Here is a 24259-nt window from a genome sequence, read left to right as displayed (position 1 = left end):
GCAGTTGTGAGGTGCTGTGTGGGTGCTAAGAACCAAATTCTAGTCCTCTGCAAGATCATCAAGTGCTCATAACCACTAAGCCATCTCTCCAGCTATTGCTGTTTTTCTTTTAAATTTTAAGTATTTTATTATTATTATTATTATTATTATTATTATTGGGGAAACACTCTTTGGAGCTACATTCTCAGCTCCTGGAGACCCTAGTCTGGAAAACAGAAATATAGGCGGCTCTCACTTCTCCTTCCATCATCCTCAGTGGGCAGCCCCAGGAATCTTTCCCAGCTGCCCACTCCCGAACAGCCTGCTGTAGCTCCCCTGTGTTTTTCAAGAGAGACACTCTTTGGCTTCCCTTTTCTGGGCACCTCTGCATCTTCAGACAGTATCTGCTTGCTCCATTCTCAAAGAGTTGACCTCAGTGGTCTACAACGGGGAGCACTGCCTCTCATCCTGTCTGAGATCCACACTGCTGGTTGAGTCTTGGAAGCAGAGAGGTGGGATGACTGCTTGTCCTGGAGGTGTGGGGGGTCAGGCACGGTCAGTGGCAGGCACAGTGGGGAGGGCCCAGGGAGGAGCCTCTGTCTGCCTTCCTGTCATACCCATTCCCGGACATGTACTGAAGGCAGACTCCTCTTGGGAGGTCCAGTGCTGCCATCTGGTCTGTGGCCTGCTGGGCCCACTCTCCCAGATCCTGAGAGCTTCTGCCTGGCACCCGTAGCCCTGCCAAGGCCATGCACAGCCAAGGTGAACTGAGGACACGCCTGGCTTTGAGTGGCCAGACTTCCTCAAGGCTTTCCTATGGCAGGCACTTTCAAGGGCTGGCCCTATGGGGCACAGCTTGCGCCCTGGCCCATTGCAGCCCCAGGTGCCTCCAGCCAGGTGCTGTTATCAAAATTATTTGGATGTGAGTTTTCGGAAGTTCTAGTTGCATGTGGAGACTTGTCTGGAAGTAGTGAACCCGGGGCTCATTAATGGCTCTGCTGTTTCACATGTATTAGCTCTAGGAATCCAATGATCCTGTGGGAAGCAAAGGCTCTTATTTTTATTCAACAGAGAAGGAAATCAAGGCACAGAGAGATTGAATGACTTGCTTGATATCATTCAACCAGCACTAGTGGAAACAGTGCTGGCCCTGTGTGTGTGTGTGTGTGTGTGTGTGTGTGTGTGTGTGTGTGTGTGTACATTCACCTGTCAGTGGTCAACCCCGCAGGTGCTGTCACTCAGGTGCCATCACCTTGTTTTTTGACACAGAGCTTTTTCTCCTCCACCTCCTCCTCCTCTTCCTTCTCTCTCTCTCTCTCTCTCTCTCTCTCTCTCTCTCTCTCTGTTTGAGACAGGGTCTCCTTAGGTAGTCCTGGCTGGACCTATATTTTTCCACCTTTCTACTGTAACCCTTACTGTCCTGGAACTCACTCTGTAGATCAGGCTGGCATTAAACTCACAGACGTCTCTGCCTGCCTCTGCCTCCCAAATGCTGGGATTAAAGGTGTGCATTGCCACATCTGGCTGACACAGGGTTTCTTACTGGTTTCTTACTATGTATGGTTCAGCATTAGGCTAGACTGAATGGCCAATGAACTTTTGGTATCCTTCTGTTTCCGTCTCCTCAGTGCTGGGGTTACAAGCACATGCCGGTGCACCTGGATTTTTATATGGGTGCTTGGAATTGAACTCGGGTCCTCATGCTTGCACAGCAAGCCCTTTACTGACTGAGCTATCTCTCCAGCCCATGACCTTGGATATTTTACACACTTTATTCTCTAGCTTGATGATAAAGACCAACTAGGTATGTGTAAGGGTTCTCTCTTGGGATATAGAATGCCAAAGCATCATCATGCCCATTTTACAGAGGAGACAGTTAAGGAGGAAGAGAGTGGGCTGGTGGGATGGTTCGGTGTGTAGAGGTACTTGCCATGCAAATTTGGCGACCTGAATTCAGTGCCTGGAACCTACATAAAGATGGAAGGAGAACAGGGAGGGGAACAGAGAAAAATGCATTGAAAATAAATTAATTAATTAAAAAAAGATGAAAGGAGAAAACCCGCTCCACAGAGTTGTCCACTGACATCCACACATGTGCCATGTCATGTGTCCACACACAAACACGAGAGAGCATGCAGCAGGAGTGGGGAGTAAGCTCAGAGGAGGGGAATGATTCTCCCTGAGGTTTCTTTCAGGAAGGAGGCTCTGACTATAGCTTTGACACTCAGGCCCTGACCTCAGCTCCTTCTCTGTCTGACCACACTGCATCCCTGCTGCCTCCTTCAGAGAGGAGGGTTTTGGACATCCAGCACAGGCAACATAAGCTGTGGCTGTCAGTCCCAGATTGTCTCTGGCCCACTGCAGCCTCCCTGCCTCATCTGTAAGATAAATAGCCCTTTCAGCACCCACAGCCCTCACCCCGAGAGATGCTGGGGACACAGTGTTTTCTGTGCGCCTCACTGCTCCGCCATTAGCACAGCCATGAGGCCCTATTTCCCCAGCAGGATTCCTTCCCCGAGCCTGCTCCCAGCCTTCTTCCTTGCAGGAAGCTAAAGAAGATGCCCAGTCAAGCCCAGAGCCAAGCCCTGATCCAGGAATCGGGCCTCCTGTGTAGTCCCCCTTGCGATGCTGCCCTAGTAAACGTTTAGTCTGTTTTGTAGCAGAACATCAGGCAGCTGTCTGTGCTCCATAGCCACACTGTGAACTACCTGAGGACCGGAGCACTGATGGAACCATGCCGGATGAGGAATGTGTTCCCCAGAACTGAGCAGATGGGAAAGAGGCTGCTCGAGCACCAGGAGGTGAGCAGGGCGACTGGAATACAGTAGAGTCTAAACTGTAAGGGCCAAGAGCCTTGGACATTGCCTAAGTGGTTCTGTCCATAGAGGCCAGAATTAATGGGGAACTGAAAGTTAAGAGCATGAAGAGCAAGAAAGCTGGACGGACAGACGCTGTCTGAGGGCAAGCGAGTGCCGAGCCCTGGCAAGCACCTCTGCATAGGCTATGCTGACCATTACACTGGGGAGGCCTCTGGAGACCACACCTTCATGTGTGCCTACACTAACAGAGAGGTCTAAAAGGTGGGGAGTGTATGTCCTTCATGAGGTAGCTAGCTAATTGGTTAGGAGCTACCCCTACCTCTAACCAGGAAGCTATGTCACCTCAGCTCTTTCTGGTCAGGTTGGAGCCCAGCCTGACCATGGTTCTGGTCCAATTCAGAATGGTCCCCATGCCTCCCACTGTCACCTCATCAAATCTGGCAAGGTAAGGTTGTTGTCTCCTTTGATGGACGGGGAAACTGAGGCCTCAAGTGCAGGAGGGTATAGGCAGCTGTTACAGAGCCTGACTCAAGCCTACACAACCAATGGAAGTAAAGGATGGGCAAGGCATGAAGCAGACACACGGGAGGCCGTGGGAAGCAGGGAAAGGAGTCATTTGCAGCAAATCCATGAAGTGCCTGAGTCAGGTCATGGCTGCGTCTGGGACCTTTGCAGCAGTCTGTGCTTCCGAATTGCGCCATAGCCTATCTAATCTCTAGCCTTTGCTGCGCCGATCCGTGCGCGGCAAATATTCCCTGAGCGCCTACAATGCAGCCAGTGCAGTCTGAACAGCAAGCGCGAGGAGAGGCAGACTTGTCCTGCTGTGAGCTTTTCAGTCAGGACAGGCTGTTCCCTCTCTGGTTAGTGATTCAGGGTGACAATGTCCCAGTCCTACTGGGTGGCGCTGGTCTCTGTTCCGGTTAGAATCCCCCAAACACCTGAGACTGCCATGTCTTCTGAAACCTAAGAAGCTGATTCACAGTTCAGGAGGCCAGGCAGGAAGGTTGAGTCAGGTGTGTGCAGTCCCAGCTGTAGGATCAGGAACACAAGGCCCGCTTTGGCTTTCTAGTGAGTTTGAGGCTAGCCTTGGCTACAAGAGAACTCGTTTTGAAATAGACAAATAGAATTGGCAAGATTGCGCAACTGGTAAGAGCTCTGGCCATGTGTCCTTGATGACCTGAGAGATCCATCCCCAGGACTCACAGTGGAGAGTCAGCCGGCTCTGGAGGTCGACCTCTGAACCCCATGCGTCCTTGATGACCTGAGAGATCCATCCCCAGGACTCACAGTGGAGAGTCAACCGGCTCTGGAGGTGGTCCTCTGAACCCCACGTGTGCACACATGCACACACACACACACACACAAACACACACACACAAACACACACGAATACAAATGTAATAATTTTAAAGTTTCTACTCTGTCTCCACAGTCTAGCTTCCAGGCCAAGTTCCCAGTGGCTGCCAGGGACAAATACTGTCCAGGACTCTTTTGTGCTCTAAAAAAATAGGGAGCCCATCACTATATCTTCTGGGACTTAACCAACCCCTCAGTGGACCTTGTGCCAAGACATCAGGCTGGAATTTGAAGAACTCAGAGGACCCACCAGAAGGCCCGATACCCTCTCCCTGTGTGGCCCTAGGAGATCCCTCTGCCCTTGAGAGGCTCAGAACTTGAGTGTCAGTCACCAGGCAAATATTTCCTTCAGCTCAGTGGTTTTATTAACATGGTCAACCCCAGTGTCAGGTGCTGGGTGTGTGTGGAGGCAGAAGGGTCTCTTTCCCTCCCTGGGCCTCAGTTTCCCTCTGTCACACAGGGAGAGAGGACTTTCCTGCTTCCTTCATCAGGATGTAATGAGGTCTAAAGAGGCAATACGTATGACTGGGCTTCTCAGGCATAGCACCCAGAGTGAGGAAGTCCAGACGCGGTCCTAGCCTTTGAAGGCTCGCTGTCTGTGAGGAGACCCAAGGTAGAGCTTGGCCCTGTGACCAGGCGATATTCAAGAAATTCTCAGCCGTGTTTGGCTTTGGCTTCACTGAACACTGTCCTACAAACGGCTGGTCTGTGTGGGGTCAAGAGTGTTGTTGACGCTCTCATTTCTGCATAGGTCCCTAAGACCTTCATACATGCCAGTCCAGAAGGCAGGGAACTAAGTGCCTTCTCCTCAGGCCTATGGAGGTCCATGCTAAGAGCTAACTGCCTGAACCAAGAAGGGCAGCCACACAGGGCTTTGAATGACCTAGTGACAGAGGCCTCCACGGGTCACATGACAAAGGCTGGAAGAGTTCAGAGTACAGAAAAGTCATGAAGAAGCAGATGGGGAGACGGGAGACGCAGGAGTTCAGCTGGCGGAGCAAGGGTCAATCACAGCAGTTCTAAACTGTCGGTGTCCAACGAGGTCTCTGGGGAGGCTGGCCGATGCAGGGTCACACTGGGGATGCTGGCGACAAAGCTCTTCCACTTTCTCCTCAGCTGCTGGAAGACCAAAGAGGGAAAATGACAACACAATGGTGGGCTTCAGATGCTGTTCCACTCATAGCCACCAGGTGGGGATAGATCCATGAAGGAGAGGCTAAGTTCCTGGGGGCGGGGGCGGGGGGAGGGGGATTCTTCCCGCTGGGAGGCAGGGCCAGGAGGGGTGGGGAAATCTACACTTCTTTCCCTGGTAAGAGAGAGACGGTAACTTGCCAGAAGTTGCTCTGGCCGATTTCCTTGCCTTCTGCTCTAGTCACCCTTCCGGCATAATATTACGTTAATTATCTTAATACGTGTCTGAAAGGCTGGCAGGACGGTTCATGCCTGTACTCCCAGCAGCACTCTGCACACAGTAGGATCAAGAGTTCTAGGCCATTCTGGGCTATAGAGTGTGACCCTATCTCAAACACACAGAGTTCTGACCACATCTTACCCAGGCCCCATTTCATCCCTCCTCCAACCTTCACTGACTCCCCAAAGCGCACGGAGAAAATCCCAGCAGCTTCCAGAATGTTCAGCCCCTGGGTATTTGCTTGACTTTCCTCAGGGAAGCTGTGCTCTTGCCCCTTTTCTGCCCTGGGTCCCTACCGTCCGTCTCCCATGGAACTGGTAATTCAGTTCAAAGTCTCACCTGTTGGTATTGCCTCAACCACCGCTGGCTGCCTTCTCTCTGGGTTTGGATCAGCTGCTCTGTGTCTCCCAGGGTCCCTGGAAGCCGCTCCTGAACAGGGACCTCGGGCCCTTCTGTGCCGGCAAGGCCCTGCGACCTGGACTTCTCAAGGCCCTGCGACCTGGACTTCTCAAGGCCCTGTCTGAGGCTCAGTGCCCTGTGAAATCGGCCCTCCAGGGGCCTCCCCTGGGACTCATGGAGCTTCCCATAGCAGGACTGGGGTTCTCGAAAGGACCGACTGCGCAGGCTGGTCCTCATGGTTCTGGAGGCTGTAACTGCTCTGTGAGCCACTAACTTTGTGAGATGGCCTGGTGCGTCCACTCATATGATGGAGCCAAAGGTCAGCACTGCTGAGGTGGCTGTCATAAACCAAAGGGCAAGCCACAAAGATCAAACATCTCTGAGTCACTTCCCAGTTCTCTCCTCACCCTGTGGGATTAGATAGCCCAGGCTGGCCTCAAACTCATAACCCTTCTAAGTGCTGGGCTAGCTCCCACTGTCTTTCCTCTGGCTGTACAGTCAGCCTATTCTGACCTCTCTACCCTTGGGGACCTTGGCCTTGGCCGTCCATAGCGCTCAACTCATTGATGCTTCCACAGGAGAGCAGAGAACAGAACAGCTTCAACCTAGAACTGTCAGATTCACACACACCAGCGTGAAACTGGGTAAGGCAGCGGGCTGGAGCAGGGAACGGTGCTTGTTTAATGGCTACAGACTCCTGAGTTTTACAAGGTGACAAGGGCTCTGGAAGTCAGTGGCACACATAAAACACCCGTGACCCACAGGGCCTGGGGAGATGGCTCATTCGTAGTAAAGTGTCTCCTGCACAAGGTTTGAGTCTGGCTCCCCGGTACCCAAGTGGAAAGGTGGATGTGCAGCACATACGGCAATCCCAACACCTGAGAGAGATGGGAGTCTCCCTGGGGCCTGCTGGCCTCCTAATTGAGTTGCATTGGTGAGCTCCTGGTTCACTGAGAGACCCGATCTCCAAACATAAGGTGAAGGCTGTCAAATGGTTGAGAGGGTTAAGGCATGGGCCACCCCGCCTGACAACCTGAGTCTGATCCTTGATGGTGGAAGGAGAGAACGGGGGCCCACAGGTTGTCACCACGCCACCACACGCGTGCCGCGACACTCCCGCTCCAGCTCTCAAGAATGCACAGGAAACAGACAAATGAATGTAATTTGAAAATCTAGAATGGTGAGGTCAGGCATGGTGACACGTCTTCAACCTCAGTGCTGAGGAGCTGCGGTCAGGGGAATCTCTGCCAGTTCGAGGCCAGCCTGGTCTACACAGCTAGTTCCTCTCAAAAATAAAAAATAAAATAAAATAAAAATTAAAGGTAGAAAACGGCAGAGAAAGATACCTGATGTCAACTTCTGCCCTCCCCCCGCGTAAGTCCCCCTCACACACATATACTACATAGAGACACAAAGAAGAAAATCAAAAAATGATACATAGTAAATATTATTTCACTGTACCAGACTTTTGTTGTTGTGTATTTGTGGCTGTATATAGGCCAGACTGGCCTCAAACTTTCTGTGTCAGAGGACAGTCTTGAACTCCCTATGCCCCTGTTTCCACCCCTGAGTTCTTGGATCACCGGGGTGAGTCACCATGCCTTGTGTAGCTAGTGCTAGGGATGGAACACAGATTCTTGTACGTGCTAGGCAAGTGCTGTACTAACGGAGCTACATCCTCAGCCTAGAAGGAAAAAAATGAAGAAAAGAAACAGGACAGTTCCTGGAGGTGTCAGACGCCTGGATTTTTCCAGCCTTGGCCTGGCCTTAATATTCTAGCAAAGCACACGGTTAAGAACCCAGGCTCTGGGGACCACTGTCTCTAGGTGAGCTGTAGTCTTACTGCGTGAAGCTCTGCGACCTTGACTTACATTCTGCTCTCCTAAGTCCTCTCAGCTGTAACAGGGACAAAGAGCTCAGGCTGCTGTGTGGACTAACTGGGGTGCATAGGTCTGGGACCCTGTAAATGCTCAATTAAAGTGAGTTGATGGCATTCATTGTGTTGTGGTTATTGTTGTTTTCAGTTTCTCTGGGTAGCCCTGACTGTCTTGGAACTCACTTTGTAGGCCAGGCTGACCTCAAACTCACAGAGATCCACCGTGCCTCTGCCTCCTGAGTGCTGGGATTAAAGGTGTGTGCCGCCTTCACCCAGCTAATGGCATTCTTTCTTGTGTGTAAACCTTTTCTTGTAAGTTTTCTCATCTGTAAAATGGGTTGTTTGGAAACTAACACGCATCATGGACATGAAGTGAGGCTACCCACGGCAGCTCTCAGATGAGACCGGGGAGAGAAGGCCGTGGTCTGGGCCAGTGATTCCCTGGAACTGTATAATTCGAATGCCAAGGGGATCCCACACATCTGGAGCGCCCCCTTTGAGCATTTCTATTATTAATGTCCACATTTCTGGGGCTAGATTTGTCACCAGCCTGATGACACGGTGGAAGGAGAGAACTGGCTTCTGAAAACTGTCCTCTGGTGTCCACATTCACCACACACACACACACACACACACACACACACCCCAAATATGTGTACAAGTGTTTTGGCAACATGTCTGAATGTGTACCATGTGCATGCCTGGTGCCTGAAGAGGCCAGAAGAGGGAGCTGGATCCCCTGAAACTGGAATCCAGAGCACTGTGAGCCACTGTGTAGGTGCTGGGAAAGGACCCTGGGTCCTTTACAAGAGGAGCAAGTGCTCTTCATCCCTGATCCATCTCTCCAGGCTCACATTTCCAAATTTTGTTTTATTATTTGTTTGCTTGAAACAGGGTCTCCTGCTGTAACCCAGGTTGCCCTTAACTCAAGATCTTCTTGCTTTAGCCTCTCAAGTACTGGGATTATGGGCATGCATCAACATGCTTTACCTATGTGTGTGTGCACGTGTGTGTGCATGCGTGTGCAAGCACGCACACACGCTTGAGCATAGAGGTCACCGGACAGCTTTGGGTGCCAGTTTTCTACCTCCACCATGTGAGTCCTGTGAATACACGGAGGTTGTCAGGCTCCGCAGTGAGTATGTATGTTGACCATTTCATCAACTCATAAATAAATCTTTAAAAAAATTAAAAGTGAATCCCTGGCCTTCAGCATTAGCCTGTCCCACAATCCTGTTCTGAAGCAGACCCGGGTCTCTTTTTGTTGTTATTGTTTCTCACTGTGTAGTCCTGGCTGGCCTGAAACTCACAGAGATCTGCCTGCCTGTCTCTTGAATGCTGGGACTAAAGGCGTGTTCTGCCATGCTTGGCTACTGTTGAGACAGGGTTTCCTGCAACCCAGAATGGCCTCAAGCTTGAACTCCTGCTTCTTCTGTCTCCATCTCTCAAGCGCTGGGATTACAGGTGTGCACCACATATCGCTTTAGTGCAATGTACCTATGCTCCTAGTGTGAAGACACCCACACCCTTTTGCTGCTTAAAAGACTTCAGAACCATTAGCACGCTTATCTCAGCACCTGTAGTCAGCTCAGATCTCCAGCCTTCGGTACGGGATGTGCTCAGGGGTAAAGTGCTTGGCTGGAGTGTACCAGGCTTACCTTCTATCCTTGCCCCACAGAAACTTAGGGCTGTGGGAAGGGTGTGGTCTGAGTCCAGAAAGTGCTGCTGACTCACTGAACCCCCATCGAGCCCATAACTGGAAAGTACCCCCTTGCTGAATGTTTAGTAATTTTTTTTTCACTTTTCAACATTTTATTACCACAAGGCAGCCAAGGTGAAGCTCCGGACCTTCCTCTGGTGGGGGATGCACGCCAGGTCCTCAGGACTGCCCCACCAGCAGGCTGGTTTGCAGGCAGGCCATCCTGAGGGCTCCAGGGGTCACAGGGCAGGGGGGCTCGGCGGGGCACACACTTGTAGGGCTAGAGATAGCATGGCAGGTCTTTCTCTCTCACCTTGGGCTCCTCCATGGGACCATAGTGCCTCATCACGCAGCCATTCTGATCAATGAGAAACTTGGTAAAGTTCCATTTAATGGCATTTCCCAGCATGCCCCTGCCCTTGGGCTGGACTTTCATCCGTTTCCACGGTGAGTGGGCATCGTCCCCATTTACACAGATCTTGTACATGTCAAACTTGACATTGTAGCTGGCTGCAAACTCCTTGATTTCTTGATTACTTCCTGGCTCCTGCTTCCGGAACTGGTTGAAGGGAAGGCCAGGATTCATAATGTCAGGCATGCAGATCGACTAGCTGAGTGCAGTTTATGTCGGTTTTGCCTCATTAGGAGGCTACGTTGGTGACGTGCCTACGAAACCCTTGTACTTATCCAGGCAAATCTGTGCCCGTCGATGTCCTTGGCTGAGAATTCGTTCGTTGAGCGCGTGGGATGCGCACGTGGTGCCTGCGAGGCCTGGAGCAGCAGGACCCCCGAACAGCCGCGCAGGCTTCTGTTTGTTTGTTTTTTGAGATATGATTTTGTGGGGGCCAGCCATGATAAGGTAAGTCTGGGCAGGTCACCCAAGGGAAGTTCTTTACTTCCAACCATTATCACCTGGGACTCTGGCCACTGACGAATTTAAATGCAGTCTGGAGTCTCAGTAGTTTATCCTGAGACAATGCCTGACCCCCACCCAAGAGCAGACCATTCAAAGGAACTGCCTGGCATTCCAAGAGCTGTAACTAGAGACACCTGACAGCATACCTCAACAGGACACCCCTAGACAAATGTCAGCCAATCAGGGGTCCTAAATCTCAGAGACCCCCTCGCCCCCCCCCACCTCTACTACTATAAAAACCCTATTCTAATTGAGCTTGGGACTCTCCGGATATTCCTACATATTGCACTTGCTGCGGAGAGACCGAGTTTGCAAACTTGATTAAAATAAAGGCTCTTTGGGTTTTACATATGGGACTCGGTCTCCTTTGTTGGCTTTTGTGGGGACCCCATGGATTTGGGCATAACAATTTTATATAACAACCCAGGCTGGAACCTAACTAAACAGCCAAGGAAGATTTGGAACCCTTTTAATTATTTATTTATTTATTTATTTATTTATTTATTGAGACAAGGTCTATATGGCCTTTTGGTTGGCTTGGAACTCACTATCTATGTATGTAGACCAAGCTGGCCTCAAACCTGGAGATCCGCTTGCCTCAGCCTCCCAAGTGTTGAGACTCGAGGCACGTGCCACCACCGCTGGCTCTTTATAATATTTTTCAGATTTATTTTTATGTATGTGAGTATTTTGCTGGCATGTTTGTGTGTGCACCACTTGTGTGTTGGTGCCTGCTGAAGTCAGAAGAGGCAGTTCAGTCCCTTGGAACTAGACTTATAGATGATTTATGGACCACCATATAGGTGCTGAGAAATGAACTGGGGTCCTCTGCAAGAGCAATTGCTCTTAACAGCAGAGCCATCTTTCCAGCCCCTCATCTTCCCATACCTAGATCTGAGTGATACCTCCCAAGAAGTCTGCTCGACCCCTTGGTGCTGGGTAAGGTGGGCTTCTCCTCTGGCAGTCCAACAATGTACACACCCACTTTAAACCTTCACTGCACATCCCCTGGAGACCAGGAAACCATTATCTTTATCTTTGTGTCTTCAGGCCCAGACACAGTGTTAAATACTAGAGGCTGTTAGTTACCCATTGCCACAGGACAAATTACTTGGGGGAGGACTGCAGGCCTTGGATGGGACCAAAAGGTCTTCCCGCTTCCTTCCTTTCTTTTTTCTTTCTTTTTTCTTTTTTTAAGATTTATTTATTTATACATACAGTATCCTGTCTGTAGGCCAGAAGAGGGCACCAGATCTCATTATAGGTGGTTGTGAGACACCATGTGGTTGCTGGGAATTGAACTCAGGACCTCCGGAAGAGTAGTCAGTGCTCTTAACTGCTCCAGCCCCCCCCCCACACACACACACTTTTTTTTTTTAAAGACAGTCTTACAGCCCTGTTTGGCCTGGAACTATGTAGAGCAGGCTAGCCTTAAACTCAGGAAGTCCACCAGTATTGGGACAAAATTTCTGCAGCACCACACTCTGCCCTTATCTGGTTTTACCCATTATCTCTCAGGCAGTTTTTACTGGTTCTGGAGCTAATCTCTTCACGGGTTTCATCTAAACCTCCAGAGAGCTTAAATGAAATTTAGTGGCTTAAAACAACATTAGTGGCTTAAGACAACACACTGTAATTATCTCTTTGTTCCTGTAGGTGGGGAAACTGGGAGTGGCTTAGCTTGGTGGCAGCCTCTCAAGAGCTCCCACCGAGGTTCGCTCGATTATTATTAGGCCAAAGGCCTCAGTTTCTTGCCAGCTGTTGTTGCTTGATCCTCTCTTCAAAGAGCCTCTCGCGACAGAGCAGCTTGTGTCAGTCAGAGTGAGCGAGAGTGAGGCTGGACCTCGGGGGAAGACAGAGCCCGGCTCTGGGTGGAACATTGGGAGCGGCCATCACTGCTTTCCACTATCTTCTGTTTCGTAGAAGCTAATTGCCAGGCTCGGCTGCTGCCAGTGCGGGGAGCTGCACACAGAGGCTGTGCTATGTGATTATTTCTTAAACTTTCTTTAGAAATTTAAATACATATGATATACTTTGTGTATATTCTCTCCCCTCCCCCAATCCTTCTAGATCTTCCCTCCCCACTCAACTTTATATTCTTTTTCTCTTTCTAAAATGAGACGCCGGGCGGTGGTGGAGCTCGCTTTTAATCCCAGCACTTGGGAGGCAGAGGCAGGCGGATCTCTGGGAGTTCGAGACCAGCCTGGTCTACAAGAGCTAGTTCCAGGACAGGCTCCAAAACCACAGAGAAACCCTGTCTCGAAAAACAAAACAAAACAAAACAAAACAAAAAGAGACAAAAGTAAAAAGAAAATCAAAACAGACAAAAAGAAAATCGTAATAGAAAACAAAACAAAAAGTACGCACAAAAAAATCCATGGAATGTGTTTTGCATTGACTCCTGGGCCTCGGCTTGTCCTGGGGTACGGTTTGCAGACCCAGTGCTGTAGTTTCTGATTTTTTTGTTTTTGTCAACTTAGCACAAGCTAGAATCACCTGGGAAGAGAGACCTCAGCTGCAAAAACACGTCCATCAGACTGGCTTGTGGGCAAGTCTGTGAGGGCATTGTTTTGATTAGTGACTGATGTGGGAGGGTCCAGGCCTCCGTACGTGGTGCCATCCCAGGACAGGTGGGCAGGGTTGGATAAAAAAAGCTGAGTGAGTGGACGATCCGGTCAGTGAACCGCGTCCCTCCTAGTCTCTGCTTCAGTTCCTGTCCCGACTTCCCTTCATGATGGCCTGTGACCAGGATGTGTAAGTCAAATAAACCGTTTCTCCCCAAGTTGTTTTCTGGTCATGGTGTTTATCACAGCAATGGGAGGCAAACGAGGATAGCAGCCTGGTTTACTTGGGGCCGTCCTAGGGAGGCCATTGCAAGAGGCTTAGAACTCCAAACGCAGGGCACTGCTTAGGTCTAGGGCCTTGCTCTGTTTTGTTGTCTCAGCTGGTCTGGAACTGTGTAGCCTCAGCTGGCTTTAGACTTGAAGGATCCTCCTGTAGCCATCCTTTCAGGGAAGAAGACTCCTAGGGAGACACTAATGCTATCAGCCATTGAAATCACAGACCTCAAAGGAATCTCTGCTAGGTGGAAGGAAAGGTTGCAGGCCTGGTGCTAGCTGGAGGAGCCCGCCTCCCAGGAAGGGATTTCACAGAGCTGTGACAGTTCATCTGACCACTCCCAGCTCAGCTCAGTTGACAGACGTGCACCACCAGCCCAGCTCAGTTGACAGACGTGCACCACCAGCCCAGCTCAGTTGACAGACGTGCACCACCAGCCCAGCTCAGTTGACAGACGTGCACCACCAGCCCAGCTCAGTTGACAGACGTGCACCACCAGCCCAGCTCAGTTGACAGACGTGCACCACCAGCCCAGCTCAGTTGACAGACGTGCACCACCAGCTCAGCTCAGTTGACAGACAGACGTGCACCACCAGCCCAGCTCAGTTGACAGACGTGCACCACCAGCTCAGCTCAGTTGACAGACAGACGTGCACCACCAGCTCAGCTCAGTTGACAGACAGACGTGCACCACCAGCCCAGCTCAGTTGACAGACAGACGTGCACCACCAGCTCAGCTCAGTTGACAGACAGACGTGCACCACCAGCCCAGCTCAGTTGACAGACGTGCACCACCAGCCCAGCTCAGTTGACAGACGTGCACCACCAGCCCAGCTCAGTTGACAGACGTGCACCACCAGCCCAGCTCAGTTGACAGACGTGCACCACCAGCCCAGCTCAGTTGACAGACGTGCACCACCAGCCCAGCTCAGTTGACAGACGTGCACCACCAGCCCAGCTAGTGTCCTTAGTTCAGACCACTGGTCTACATTTCTGGTTTTTATCATTTATTTGTTTGTTTGTTTGTTTATTATTTATTTATTTATTTGATTTTTTTGAGACAGGGTTTCTCCCTAGCTTTTTTTGGTTCCTGTCCTGGAACTAGCTCTTGTAAACCAGGCTGGCCTCGAACTCACAGAGATCCGCCTGCCTCTGCCTCCTGAGTGTTGGGATTAAAGGCGTGCGCCACCACCGCCCGGCTCATTTCTGGTTTTTAAATGTCCACAGAAAAGATGGGACGGTTCTCAGGTTCAGCGCTACCTTATCACTTGGTGACAAGCGCTTCTACCCACCAAGCCTTCCCACAGGCCCTCCACCTCACCACTTGGGGTGAGTCAAAGTGAAAGCAAACAATCCCATCTTTACTGAAAAGTCCTGGGAAAGCTGCTGGGAGGAGAGCACTTGGTGCTTAAGGTTTCCTGTGTGGGAGGGGAACTTACCTTACAGAGCCAAAACAAGGCCTGTCCTGATATGCAGGGGCTGGTATGGTTGTGTCCTCAGGTGCTGGTGTGGGTTTACCTCAGGGGCTGGTGTGGTTGTGTCTCAGGGGCTGGTGTGTGTTGTGTCCTCAGGGGCTGGCGTGGGTTGTGTCTCAGGGGCTGGCGTGGGTTGTGTCTCAGGGGCTGGTGTGGTTGTGTCTCAGGGGCTGGTGTGGGTTTATCCTTAGGGGCTGGTGTGTGTTGTGTCCTCAGGGGCTGGTGTGATTGTGTCCTCAGGGGCTGGTGTGGGTTGTGTCCTCAGGGCCTGGCGTGGGTATGGCCTGCTTCCTAAGCTTCTTCCTCACCTGGGTGCACAAATTCCCTTAGTTAACAAGCACAAGAGCATTCTCTGCTTAAACCCATTGCAGAAACAGGTCTGGGCAGAGGCCAGAGAAACTGTCTGTACAACCAGGTCCCAGGCACTCCTTATCTTATGGGATATCTTGGGACTGCATTGTTCAAAATGCTCTGGATTTAAAACGGTGTGCTTAAAGAGGCATATTTCTAAACAAAGCCCTTTGTTTTGAAGTCTATTCTTTTTTATCCCATGTTTTTTCAGGTGATCCAAGGTGGTTGTCAACTGGAATACAAAAGAAGCACAATCCAGGAGTCCAGGCTGTGAATCAAGAGAGAGGTCCCATCTGTTCTGGGAGCCTCAATTTTCACATCTGTCAAATGGGCACAGCATTCCTTAATACTTGACAGGATTACTAGGTAACCCACAGGGGTTGTGGCTCTGAGTGAGTGGCAGTGACATGGTGACTGTGGTGAGGTGTCTACCACAGGCTTTGTGCACTTGAGCATCAAAACAGCAACGTGACAGGGCAGAAATTTCATGTTTATTGTGGTGAAAGAGATGGTATGGTCACCCCCAATAAGATTGGGAGGCACAGCTGGGCAGTGGTGGCTTGTGCCTTCAGTCCCATCACTTGGGAGACAGAAGCAGGTGATCTCTGTGAGTTTGAGGCCAGCTTGGTCTACAAGAGCTAGTTCCAGAACAGCCCCCAAAGCTACAGAGCAACCTTGTCTTGAAAAACAGAAAAAAAAAAAGATTGGGCGGCACTTTGGAGGTTGCTGTCCACCCCTTTGCTTGTTGGGAGCCATAAATTTAGAGGAAAGAGAGAGGATCTCGGAATTGGCAGAGCCAATTATAGACCAGGCTGGCCTTGAACTCAGATCCGCCTGCCTCTGTCTCCCCAGTGCTGGGATTAAAGGCATGCACCACCATCTCCTGGCTGGTCAGAACATTTTGCAGAGATGGGAATGTTCATGCCAAAACCCAGAGCAGGAGGAGACTTAAAAGAATGGGGCTGGGCGGGGTGGGGGTGCGCAACAGGGTTAAAAGAACCTAAAAAACACAACAGGGAAGACATTGAGATTTAAGTTCCCTCCAACCCAAAAACTATACCCAGGCAAAGGCACAGGGCAGCCTTGCACAGCTGCACAGTTTTGCACACTGCACAACTGATGCAAACTTATGGGGCAGGCGGGAATTGCACCCTAACCTAGGGACTCTGCAGGTGTCAGGGAGACAAAGCAACTCCAAAGAGATCAGAATGAAAACTTGATGTGGGAGGGTCTTCTGTTTTGTGTTGATTTCATTGGTTAATAAAGAAACTGCTTTGGCCATTTGATAGGCCAGCCCTTAGGTGGGTGGAGTAGACAGAACAGAATGCTGGGAGGAAGAGGGAAGTGAGGCAATCGCCATGCCTCTCCTCTCTGGGTCAGACGTCATGGATCCAGCCACCAGGTCAGACATGCTGAATCTTTCCCGGTAAGCCACCACCTCGTGGTGCTACACACATTAATAGAAATGGGTTAATCAAGATGTGAGAGTTAGCCAATAAGTGGCTGAAACTAATGGGCCAGGCAGTATTTAAATGAATACAGTTTCCGTGTAATTATTTCAGGGCAGAAGCTAGCCAGGCGGCCGGGAGCCAGGCGGCAGAAACGCAGCCTGCTGTTCCTTTTACAAAAACTCAGGTTAGATTGACTTCATTAACCTGGATCAAGATTTCTAAAGGGTCTGATCAGAGCCAGGCATGCCTTTAATCCCAGCACTCAGGAGGCAGAGGTAGGCAGATCTGAGTTCCAGGCCAGCCTGGACAACACAGAGTGAGTTCAAGGACAGTCAGGGACAGTAGAGAAATCCTATCTGAAAGACAATAAACAAACAAACAAGAGTCTGATATCAGGTGATTCATTCAGAATTTATTTTAAGCCAACTATAATCTGGAAAGACATTTCCTGGTGTGATATAATCCTCAGTGCACAAGGAAGTGTGATTACGTCAAAACTCAACTCAGGGTACTTGTTATTTTCCCCAAGAAGATGGGTTCTAGAGATAGGCTACCTAAGATAGGGCCTAAGGGTCTAGCCTGGTCTCAGTCACACAGATAGGGTAGAGGTTATTTGCACTATTAGGCAAGTCTGGTCCTGGTTGTGGGAGCTTGGGGGAGCCTATGGCTATAAGAATCATTTAGATTACCAGCCACCTCCGGTCCTGGTTGTGGGAGCTTGATGTGGTCTCGCCCAACAGATACCACATAGCACCAGCTCTTAATCACTTCCAGTTCTCAGCTTTCTAGAACCTAGAACAAATTGTTTGTTTGTTTTTCTTTTTTACATTTTTCTCACTGCAAAGACAATCCCGTGTGTTTTAACATTCCTGGTTTCTCTGAAGATCTGTGGCTGTAAGGACCTTTGTGCTGTTCTCCCCAAACTAACCCACGTCTGGTTGGCCATGGACTGTGGGAGACACTGCTATGGACCCAGTGACTTCCTGACGGCCACCTTTGCCTCATTTTCATGAAGGCCCAGAATGCCTTAGCAGTACTGCTATACGGAAAGCAACTTCAGAGACCCAGTAGTGTGGCCTGGGCCCTTGAGGACCTGGAGGAGGCAAACGGTGGTGAAACAAGAAGAACCGGGGTCTACCCATTGCTCTTCCAGAAGACCTGGGTTGAATTCCCAGACACCACATGGCTCTTATAATCTCCTGTAACTCCAGTTCCAGGGAATTTTTTGTCCTCTTCTGACTTCTGGGAACACTAAGCAAAATATCCATATACAGAAAATGATAATAAAATAATGCTTTAAAAAAGAAGAGTTGGGCGGTGGTGGCACATGCCTCAGCACTCAGGAGGCAGAGGTGGTGGATCTCTATCAGTTCAGGACAGTCAGGTCTACAGATCAAGTTCCAAGGTAGGCTCCAAAGCTACACAGAGAAACCCTGCCTTGAAAAAGAAACAAACAAACAAAAACAAAACAAAACAAAAGACCGACAAAGAGAAAGTAGAAAGAGAAAGAGAGAGGGGAAAGCTATCGCTCACTGCTCCTCTCAGGGCAGCTTGCTTGCTCACACCCCAGACTTGACCTGGCATGTTGCAGGGTGTTGGCTGCAATTGGTCCTTCCTTCTTCAATACAGAGGTCTGCACTCTTCTGTTCTGCGGGCCTCTCTGCCTCTGGGCCAGTTTCATTTACTCCAATTCACTTAACTACTTATCATGGACTGGGTTCTCTTTATCAGGGAACTACTGTTTGTCAAACTCAACTCTATAAGAGGCTCTATTTAAAAGTGAGCAGGGGTTAGAAGACAGAAAACACATCACTCTCCAGTTTGTCTTTGTGGAAGACAAAGAAGCTAGATGTCCTTACAGGAGCCCCTGAGATGCTGGGCACACTTCCCTCCCTACCTGTCCTAGGTCCATATCCTATATGTCACAGACAAACTTCTAGCCAAACCTGCCTAGGCCAGGCTCTGCCCTTTTGTCTGATCTTGCTTTCTGTTGAAATCAGTTGTGGGTTGGTCAGAAAGTGGGGGAAAAAAAAACCAATAAAAAACTTTCTGGGCTCCACCCCAGCTTTTCAGGCACATAATCTCTAAGAGTGGGTGTGAGCCCAGAAGTCAGCTTGGTTTTATATTTAAAAGCACAAGGAAGATTCCTTTTTTTTTTTTTAAAAAAAAAATGATTTCTTTATTCTTATTTTGTACATTGGTGTTTTGCTTTTTCTGTGAGGGTGTCAGATGCCCTGGAACTGAAGTCACAGACAGTTGTGAACTGCCATGTGAGTGCTGAGAATCCAGGCCCTCTTTTTTTTTTCCTTTCCAGGTCCTCTTGAAGAACAGCTAGTGCTCTTAACTAGCTGAGCCATCTCTCCAGCACCACCAGGAAGGTTCTTATCACCACAGAAGCCTGGCAAATACTTCTGAGGTCTCCTGGTGTTTCTCAACAGTCACAGAAGATCCGGCTGGAGAGCTTCTACACCAGCACAGAAATAAAGGGGCCCTCAGTCCCCAGGGATGATCTTAGGTGGCTTGGGTAATGCTGCTGGTGTTTCTGACTTCAGAAGGTAGAGCTCAGGCTGTCACCGCCAGCAGCAGTACCTCTGGGGCCTGGAATGGAATCCATCCCCAAGTCTTTCAGGGAACCTCATCCAGGGGCAGGTGAACGCCTGGGTAGACTGGAGTCTTGTTTCCTAATCTAACCTGAGCTACATAATATAGATGCTAGACCTCACTGTTCAGGGCCTACAGTTCCTTTGTCTACTCACTTTCTGGTTCTGTCTTCATCAGTTTCTTTGCTCAGGAATGAGTCATTGGGGTGGACGTAGATGCCATGTGAACCTTCGGGAACTACCTCAATGCTTACAGGAACCAAGCAGAGCAAGTCACACCATCTCAGATTGTTGCGTGGCCAGGTAAGCCTTTCTGAAGGACATAGGAATCCATGTCTTATAGCTATTAGTGGAGATTAGTTATAGACAAGAAATGAGGAAATGACAGGTAATCATGTACTAGGAAAATAATTAGGGCCAGCAATTAAAAGACTCAGTCACCATTAAGTGCAAATCCCTTTCATGGGGAAATCCACTTAGAGAAGGTGAGGCCTTTGCCCAAGGTCACATAAAAAAAAATTAGACTGGGTGGTGGCCTTTAATCCCAGCACTTGGGGGGGGGTGGGAGACAGAGGAAGGTGGACCTCTGTGAGTTCAAGGCCAGCCTGGTCTACAGAGAGAGTTCCAGGACTGGCTTCATAGCTACTGAAAAACCCTGTCTCGAAAAACAGTAACAAAAAAAAAATTAGAGGGGTTAGAAATAGCTCAGTGGTTGAAAGCACATATAATTCTTGTAAAGGATCCAAGTCTGATTCCCAGCAGTAATTTTAGGCAGCTCACAAATGCCTGTAACTCCAGCTCCAGGTTAACTAGTACTCCTCGGTCCTCAGATGAACACATACACATAAGTAAATAATGACAGCTGGGTGGTGGTGGCACACGTTTTTAATCCCAGCACTCGGGAGGCAGGCGGATCTCTGTGAGTTCGAGGCCAGCCTGGTCTACAAGAGCTAGTTCCAGGACAATCACCAAAGCTACAGAGAAACCCTGTCTCGGAAAAAAAAAAGTAAACAACGATAAAACAAAATAGTTTTTTTAAAACGTTAGAGACCAGGGTGAGGTAATGTGGATCTCTAATCATTACATTAAAAAGTAGAGGAGTTTGAAGCTAGCCTGTGCTACACAGTCTTTGTCTCAAAAACAAAACAACTCCAAAACATGAACAACAAAAGGGTATGATCTTGAACTTGAGCGTTCCATAGAACAGACCTCTTGGGGTTATAGAAGGAGCTCTATAGCAGCCAGTAAAAGGAGCTCATACACAAGGGCAGTGAGACCTCATCTCAACAACTCTCAACTCCCGATCCTCAGCTGAGCCTGGTGGCACATGTCTTTAATTTCAGCGCTGCGGCAGCGGCAAGTTAATCTAGGGATCCCAGGCCAGCCTGACCTACATAGTGAGTTCCAGGTCAGCCAAGGCTACACAGGAAGAGCTTGTTGTCTTAAACGAGCAAAAACCAAACAAAAAACTCAAACCCAAACTTCCTGATCCTCTTGCCTTTGAATGGCCAAGTGCTGGGATAAGAGTTTTGTGTCATTGTGCCTGGCATTTCGGTCATAGTTATTAGGAATATGAAGAATTTAATGCAATGGCTGAAACGGGGTCTTGCCCACCACTCTCTCTGGCATAACATCAAGTACGTGCTTAGTACTTAGAAGAGATAAGAGAGTCTGGAAAATTGTAATTTAAATCCATATTCTCCCACTAAATAGCTGTATTGTACTGGATCCATGCAGGGTAGGGGTTCTGCCAGACAAAAGGAGGACCCAGAGTTGTCCTTCTTTTTAAACAGGACTTACTGCAGAGGCCAACCTCGAACTCAAAATCTTCTTGCCTCAGTCTTCTAAGTACTGGCATTACATACCCGTGCCTGCTCGCCCAGCAGCCCGGTGGCAAGCTCTACGTAGCAGAATCGTGGTCGATAGCAATTATTGGTTAACGCGATGTTCTCATAATTCTCTTTTTTTTTGTTTTTGTTTTTTTTTTTTCGAGACAAGGTTTCTCTGCGGTTTTGGAGCCTGTCCTGGAACCAGCTCTTGTAGACCAGGCTGGTCTCGAACTCCCAGAGATCCGCCTGCCTCTGCCTCCCGAGTGCTGGGATTAAAGGCGTGCGCCACCACCGCCCGGCTTGTTCTCATAATTCTTGATTGTCCTGTCAGGAAGTGGTTATTTTTCTCTTCTTGCCCTTGAATGATGATCGACTGTAGATTTTATTTGTCTTATTTGTTTACTGTCTGGTCTCCTGTCATTGGAAGGCAGGGCTTTTGCTTGGTAACTTCCCACTCCTGGTTTGGCACAGAGCCCAAATTATAAAGCTTTCCTTTCCTTAGCTAACCGAACCTTCTAGAAAGAAAACCTTTAAGGTTCTGAGAGGTCCGGCAAACGGAGCTCAGAGAGGAGGAGCTACTGCTCCAAGGTCAGAGGCGGGCTCCTGACCACCATCCCCACTCACGCAGGTACTAAAGGACGCAGACACGCAACCAAGCAGCACCGGCGCTTTCTCCCTCCTCATGCCCTTCGCTGAGGCTTTTCCTGCGACCTCTTCTCTATCCGCTAACGTCTACCCGCGTCTGGCAACGCTGCCCCAATCCCCGTGCATCTGTTGTGATTGCGGTTTCCAGAGACACGTGCTACTCAGTGAATGAATCGCACGTCCCCACCCCCGCCGACAGCCAATCAGGGTGAGCTAAAGCCGGACCACTTCCGCCTATTGCGGACTCGGGCCACGCCAGACGGCCCACGTGAGGCTCCCAAGAAAAGGGTGTAGGCGGTGGCGCGTAGGGGGCGGGCTCTTGACGCCTCTTCACCAATCAGAAGGCCCTCCGGAGACGCGAGGGGTGGGGCAGACGTGAGGCGCCAACGCTTAAACGAGCGGGGTAGGTGGGTGCAGGGAGGAGCCCTGAAAGGGGGAGCGGTGAATGATAGACCCGTTCACCCAATCCTAGGAGGGGTTGGGCTGCCTCAACCAATAGGAAGTCTGATGGGCGGGGCCTGCGCTGCAGCAAGTTCGGTTGCGCGGAGACCGCAGCTGTTCTCTGTCAGTGGAGGCAGAGGCCGTCAGAGGCGGCGGCCACGGCTTGCGGCAGCGGGGCGGAGGTGAGTGTCCGCGGCGTTCCGCACCTTCCTCTTCCTGCTGCAGGTTGCCGTGGGTGGGAGTGCGCCGGCGCCGGGGCCGCTTATGTAAGGGTAGTGCGCGCCCAGGCGGCGCGGGCTCCGGGAGTGACTGCTGGAGGAGACCGCTGCGGGCTGTGTGCGACGCGGCGCGACACGACGTGCGCAGTCCCATCCTCCCCAGGCACCGGGTCGGCACGGACCCGCCCCCTCCCTTGCTCGGGGCGCCGGGAGCCCGCGGCTGCTGGAGCATCCTTCTGGCGCAGGCGACTCGTCCCGCCCCACTGGTGGCCCGCTTTGGCCTCAGTCATGCTCTCGGGGGGGGGGGGGGAGCCCATTTTCCAGATAGAGAAACTGACACTCCAAGCCCTAAAGTACTTCGCGCCAACTTCCCAAGGGTTCGAACTCCACTATATCAGAATGGGACGTTCTAGTTGTCCTCGTAATACTGGACGTGTGAAATCCATTCAGGGAGTGTCAGAGACTTTTCCTTGTTCCAGATGTCTGTGCCACGTCTCAGGGAAGCTCCTAAGAGCTCCTGGGTTCCACTTCGGTTCATGTGTGGAAGAAATTCTGAGGCTCCCAAGATGCAGTAAGGTGTGACTGGGTGCAGCCCGTTATTTCTGCATCTTCTAAGAGTTTATGAAGCACTTTTGGGAAGTGCCCTTTGGGGCATGGAAGCCCTGACTTTGAGGACCTGTGTTTCGGGTTCCTCCCAGAGTTACTTGCCCAGTGTACTTTGAGCGAGTTGTTTTACCTTTACAGGACTCTTTCCTCATCTCACAAACTTTGGAATCAAGCAAGATTTATAGGTCGGCCGGGCAGCGGTGGCCCACGCCTTTAATCCCAGCACTTGGAAGTCAGAGGCAGGCGGATCTCTGTGAGTTTGAGGCCAGCCTGGTCTACAAGAGCTAGTTCCAGGACAGGTTCCAAAGCTACAGAGAAACCCTGTCTCGAAAAAAACCAAAAAAAAAAAAGAAAAAAAAGAAAAAAAAAGAAAAAAAAGAAAAGAAAGAAAAAAGGATTTATAGGTCTCTGGCAAAGATTCTTAAAAATCTGAAGGTTTCTTAATTTTAAGAAAAAGTTCAGCCAGGGCTTATTACTGCCATTCTCCTTCTGAAAATACTGAGATCAAAGAGCAACTAGCTGGGCAGTGGTGGCTCACACCTTTAATCCCAGCACTTGGGAGACAGAGGTAGGCGAATCTCTGGGTTTGAGCTTGGTCTACAGAGTTCCAGGACAGCCAGGGCTATACAGAAACCCTGTCTCAAAAAACAAAAACAAACAAAAAACCAAGTAAGTAAACTCACTCTCAGAGTCTTTGCCATGTGCCTTCCAGTTGCTCCCTCACCCACTGCCTCCAGCAGTGCTGGCTAGCCTCCTGCTTTTCACCCTTCCCCTGTATATGATGCAAATGCTCATGCTGGGGGAGACTTGCAACTGAAGCTTGTTGGTTTCCCTGTTCTTCACTGCTCATTCTCAAATTATTTTCTTTTGGGGAGATAGGATCTTTCAGTGTAGCCAGGGCTACCTTCCAGCTCATGATTCTCTTACCTATTCTTCCCAAGTGCCACATGCCAGCAGTTATAACTCTAGGTCTTTAATTTTTTTGTAATTAATTTTTCTTCAAGACAGGGTTTTTTTGTGTTGTGCTGGCTGTCCTGAAACTCACTCTGTAAACCAGGCTGGCCTCAAACTCAGAGATATGCCTGCCTCTGTCTCCATAGTGCTGGGATTAAAGGGGTTCCACACCCAGTCCCAATGGATACTTCTATAACACATTCTTGCAACTAAGGCTTTGAACATTGTGGAAGAGGGGGTGGAAAGATTGTAAAAGCCAGATCGAGGATCACGGAGTTTGCTGTGAGACTATGTATCCTAGTAATTAATGTCAGATGCTACACCATAAAAATCACCACAACAAGCCAGGCATGGTAGTGTAAGTGTAAGCCTTTAATCCCAACACTTGGGAGGCAG

At 49.9% G+C, this 24259-nt stretch overlaps 2 protein-coding genes and 1 pseudogene across 3 annotated transcripts in view; 1 reads left to right on the top strand and 2 right to left on the bottom strand.

Moving 5' to 3' along the window:
- Positions 1–4496: 4496 nt before the first annotated feature.
- CUNH11orf86 (chromosome unknown C11orf86 homolog) lies at positions 4497–6251 on the bottom strand. 2 transcript variants are annotated; one of them, XM_041661876.1, is made up of 2 exons: positions 5905–6251; positions 4497–5273 (listed from the first exon to the last, which is right to left on the bottom strand). In XM_041661876.1, the coding sequence occupies exons 1-2, from the start codon at positions 6199–6201 to the stop codon at positions 5163–5165; spliced, it is 408 nt and encodes a 135-aa protein (XP_041517810.1). In that variant the 5' UTR covers positions 6202–6251; the 3' UTR covers positions 4497–5162. The 2 variants fall into 2 exon arrangements, with proteins under 2 accessions (XP_041517810.1, XP_041517811.1); XM_041661877.1 differs by having other exon boundaries at positions 4497–5270.
- A 3568-nt stretch (positions 6252–9819) lies between these two features.
- LOC121454779 lies at positions 9820–21683 on the bottom strand (annotated as a pseudogene).
- Positions 21684–22180: 497 nt separating this feature from the next.
- The window catches only part of Pc (pyruvate carboxylase), a 95354-nt gene continuing 93275 nt past the window's right edge, over positions 22181–24259 (top strand). Inside the window, exon 1 of the mRNA XM_041660804.1 lies at positions 22181–22267. The gene's annotated coding sequence lies outside the window, so the exon portion shown is untranslated. The remainder of the gene's footprint in view (positions 22268–24259) is intronic.

Source organism: Microtus oregoni, unplaced genomic scaffold (assembly GCF_018167655.1).
Source record: "Microtus oregoni isolate MIOR12 unplaced genomic scaffold, Mior012 000012F_ref0000307, whole genome shotgun sequence".
Lineage (NCBI taxonomy): Eukaryota > Metazoa > Chordata > Mammalia > Rodentia > Cricetidae > Microtus > Microtus oregoni.
This window is presented reverse-complemented; position numbering and strand designations above follow the sequence as displayed.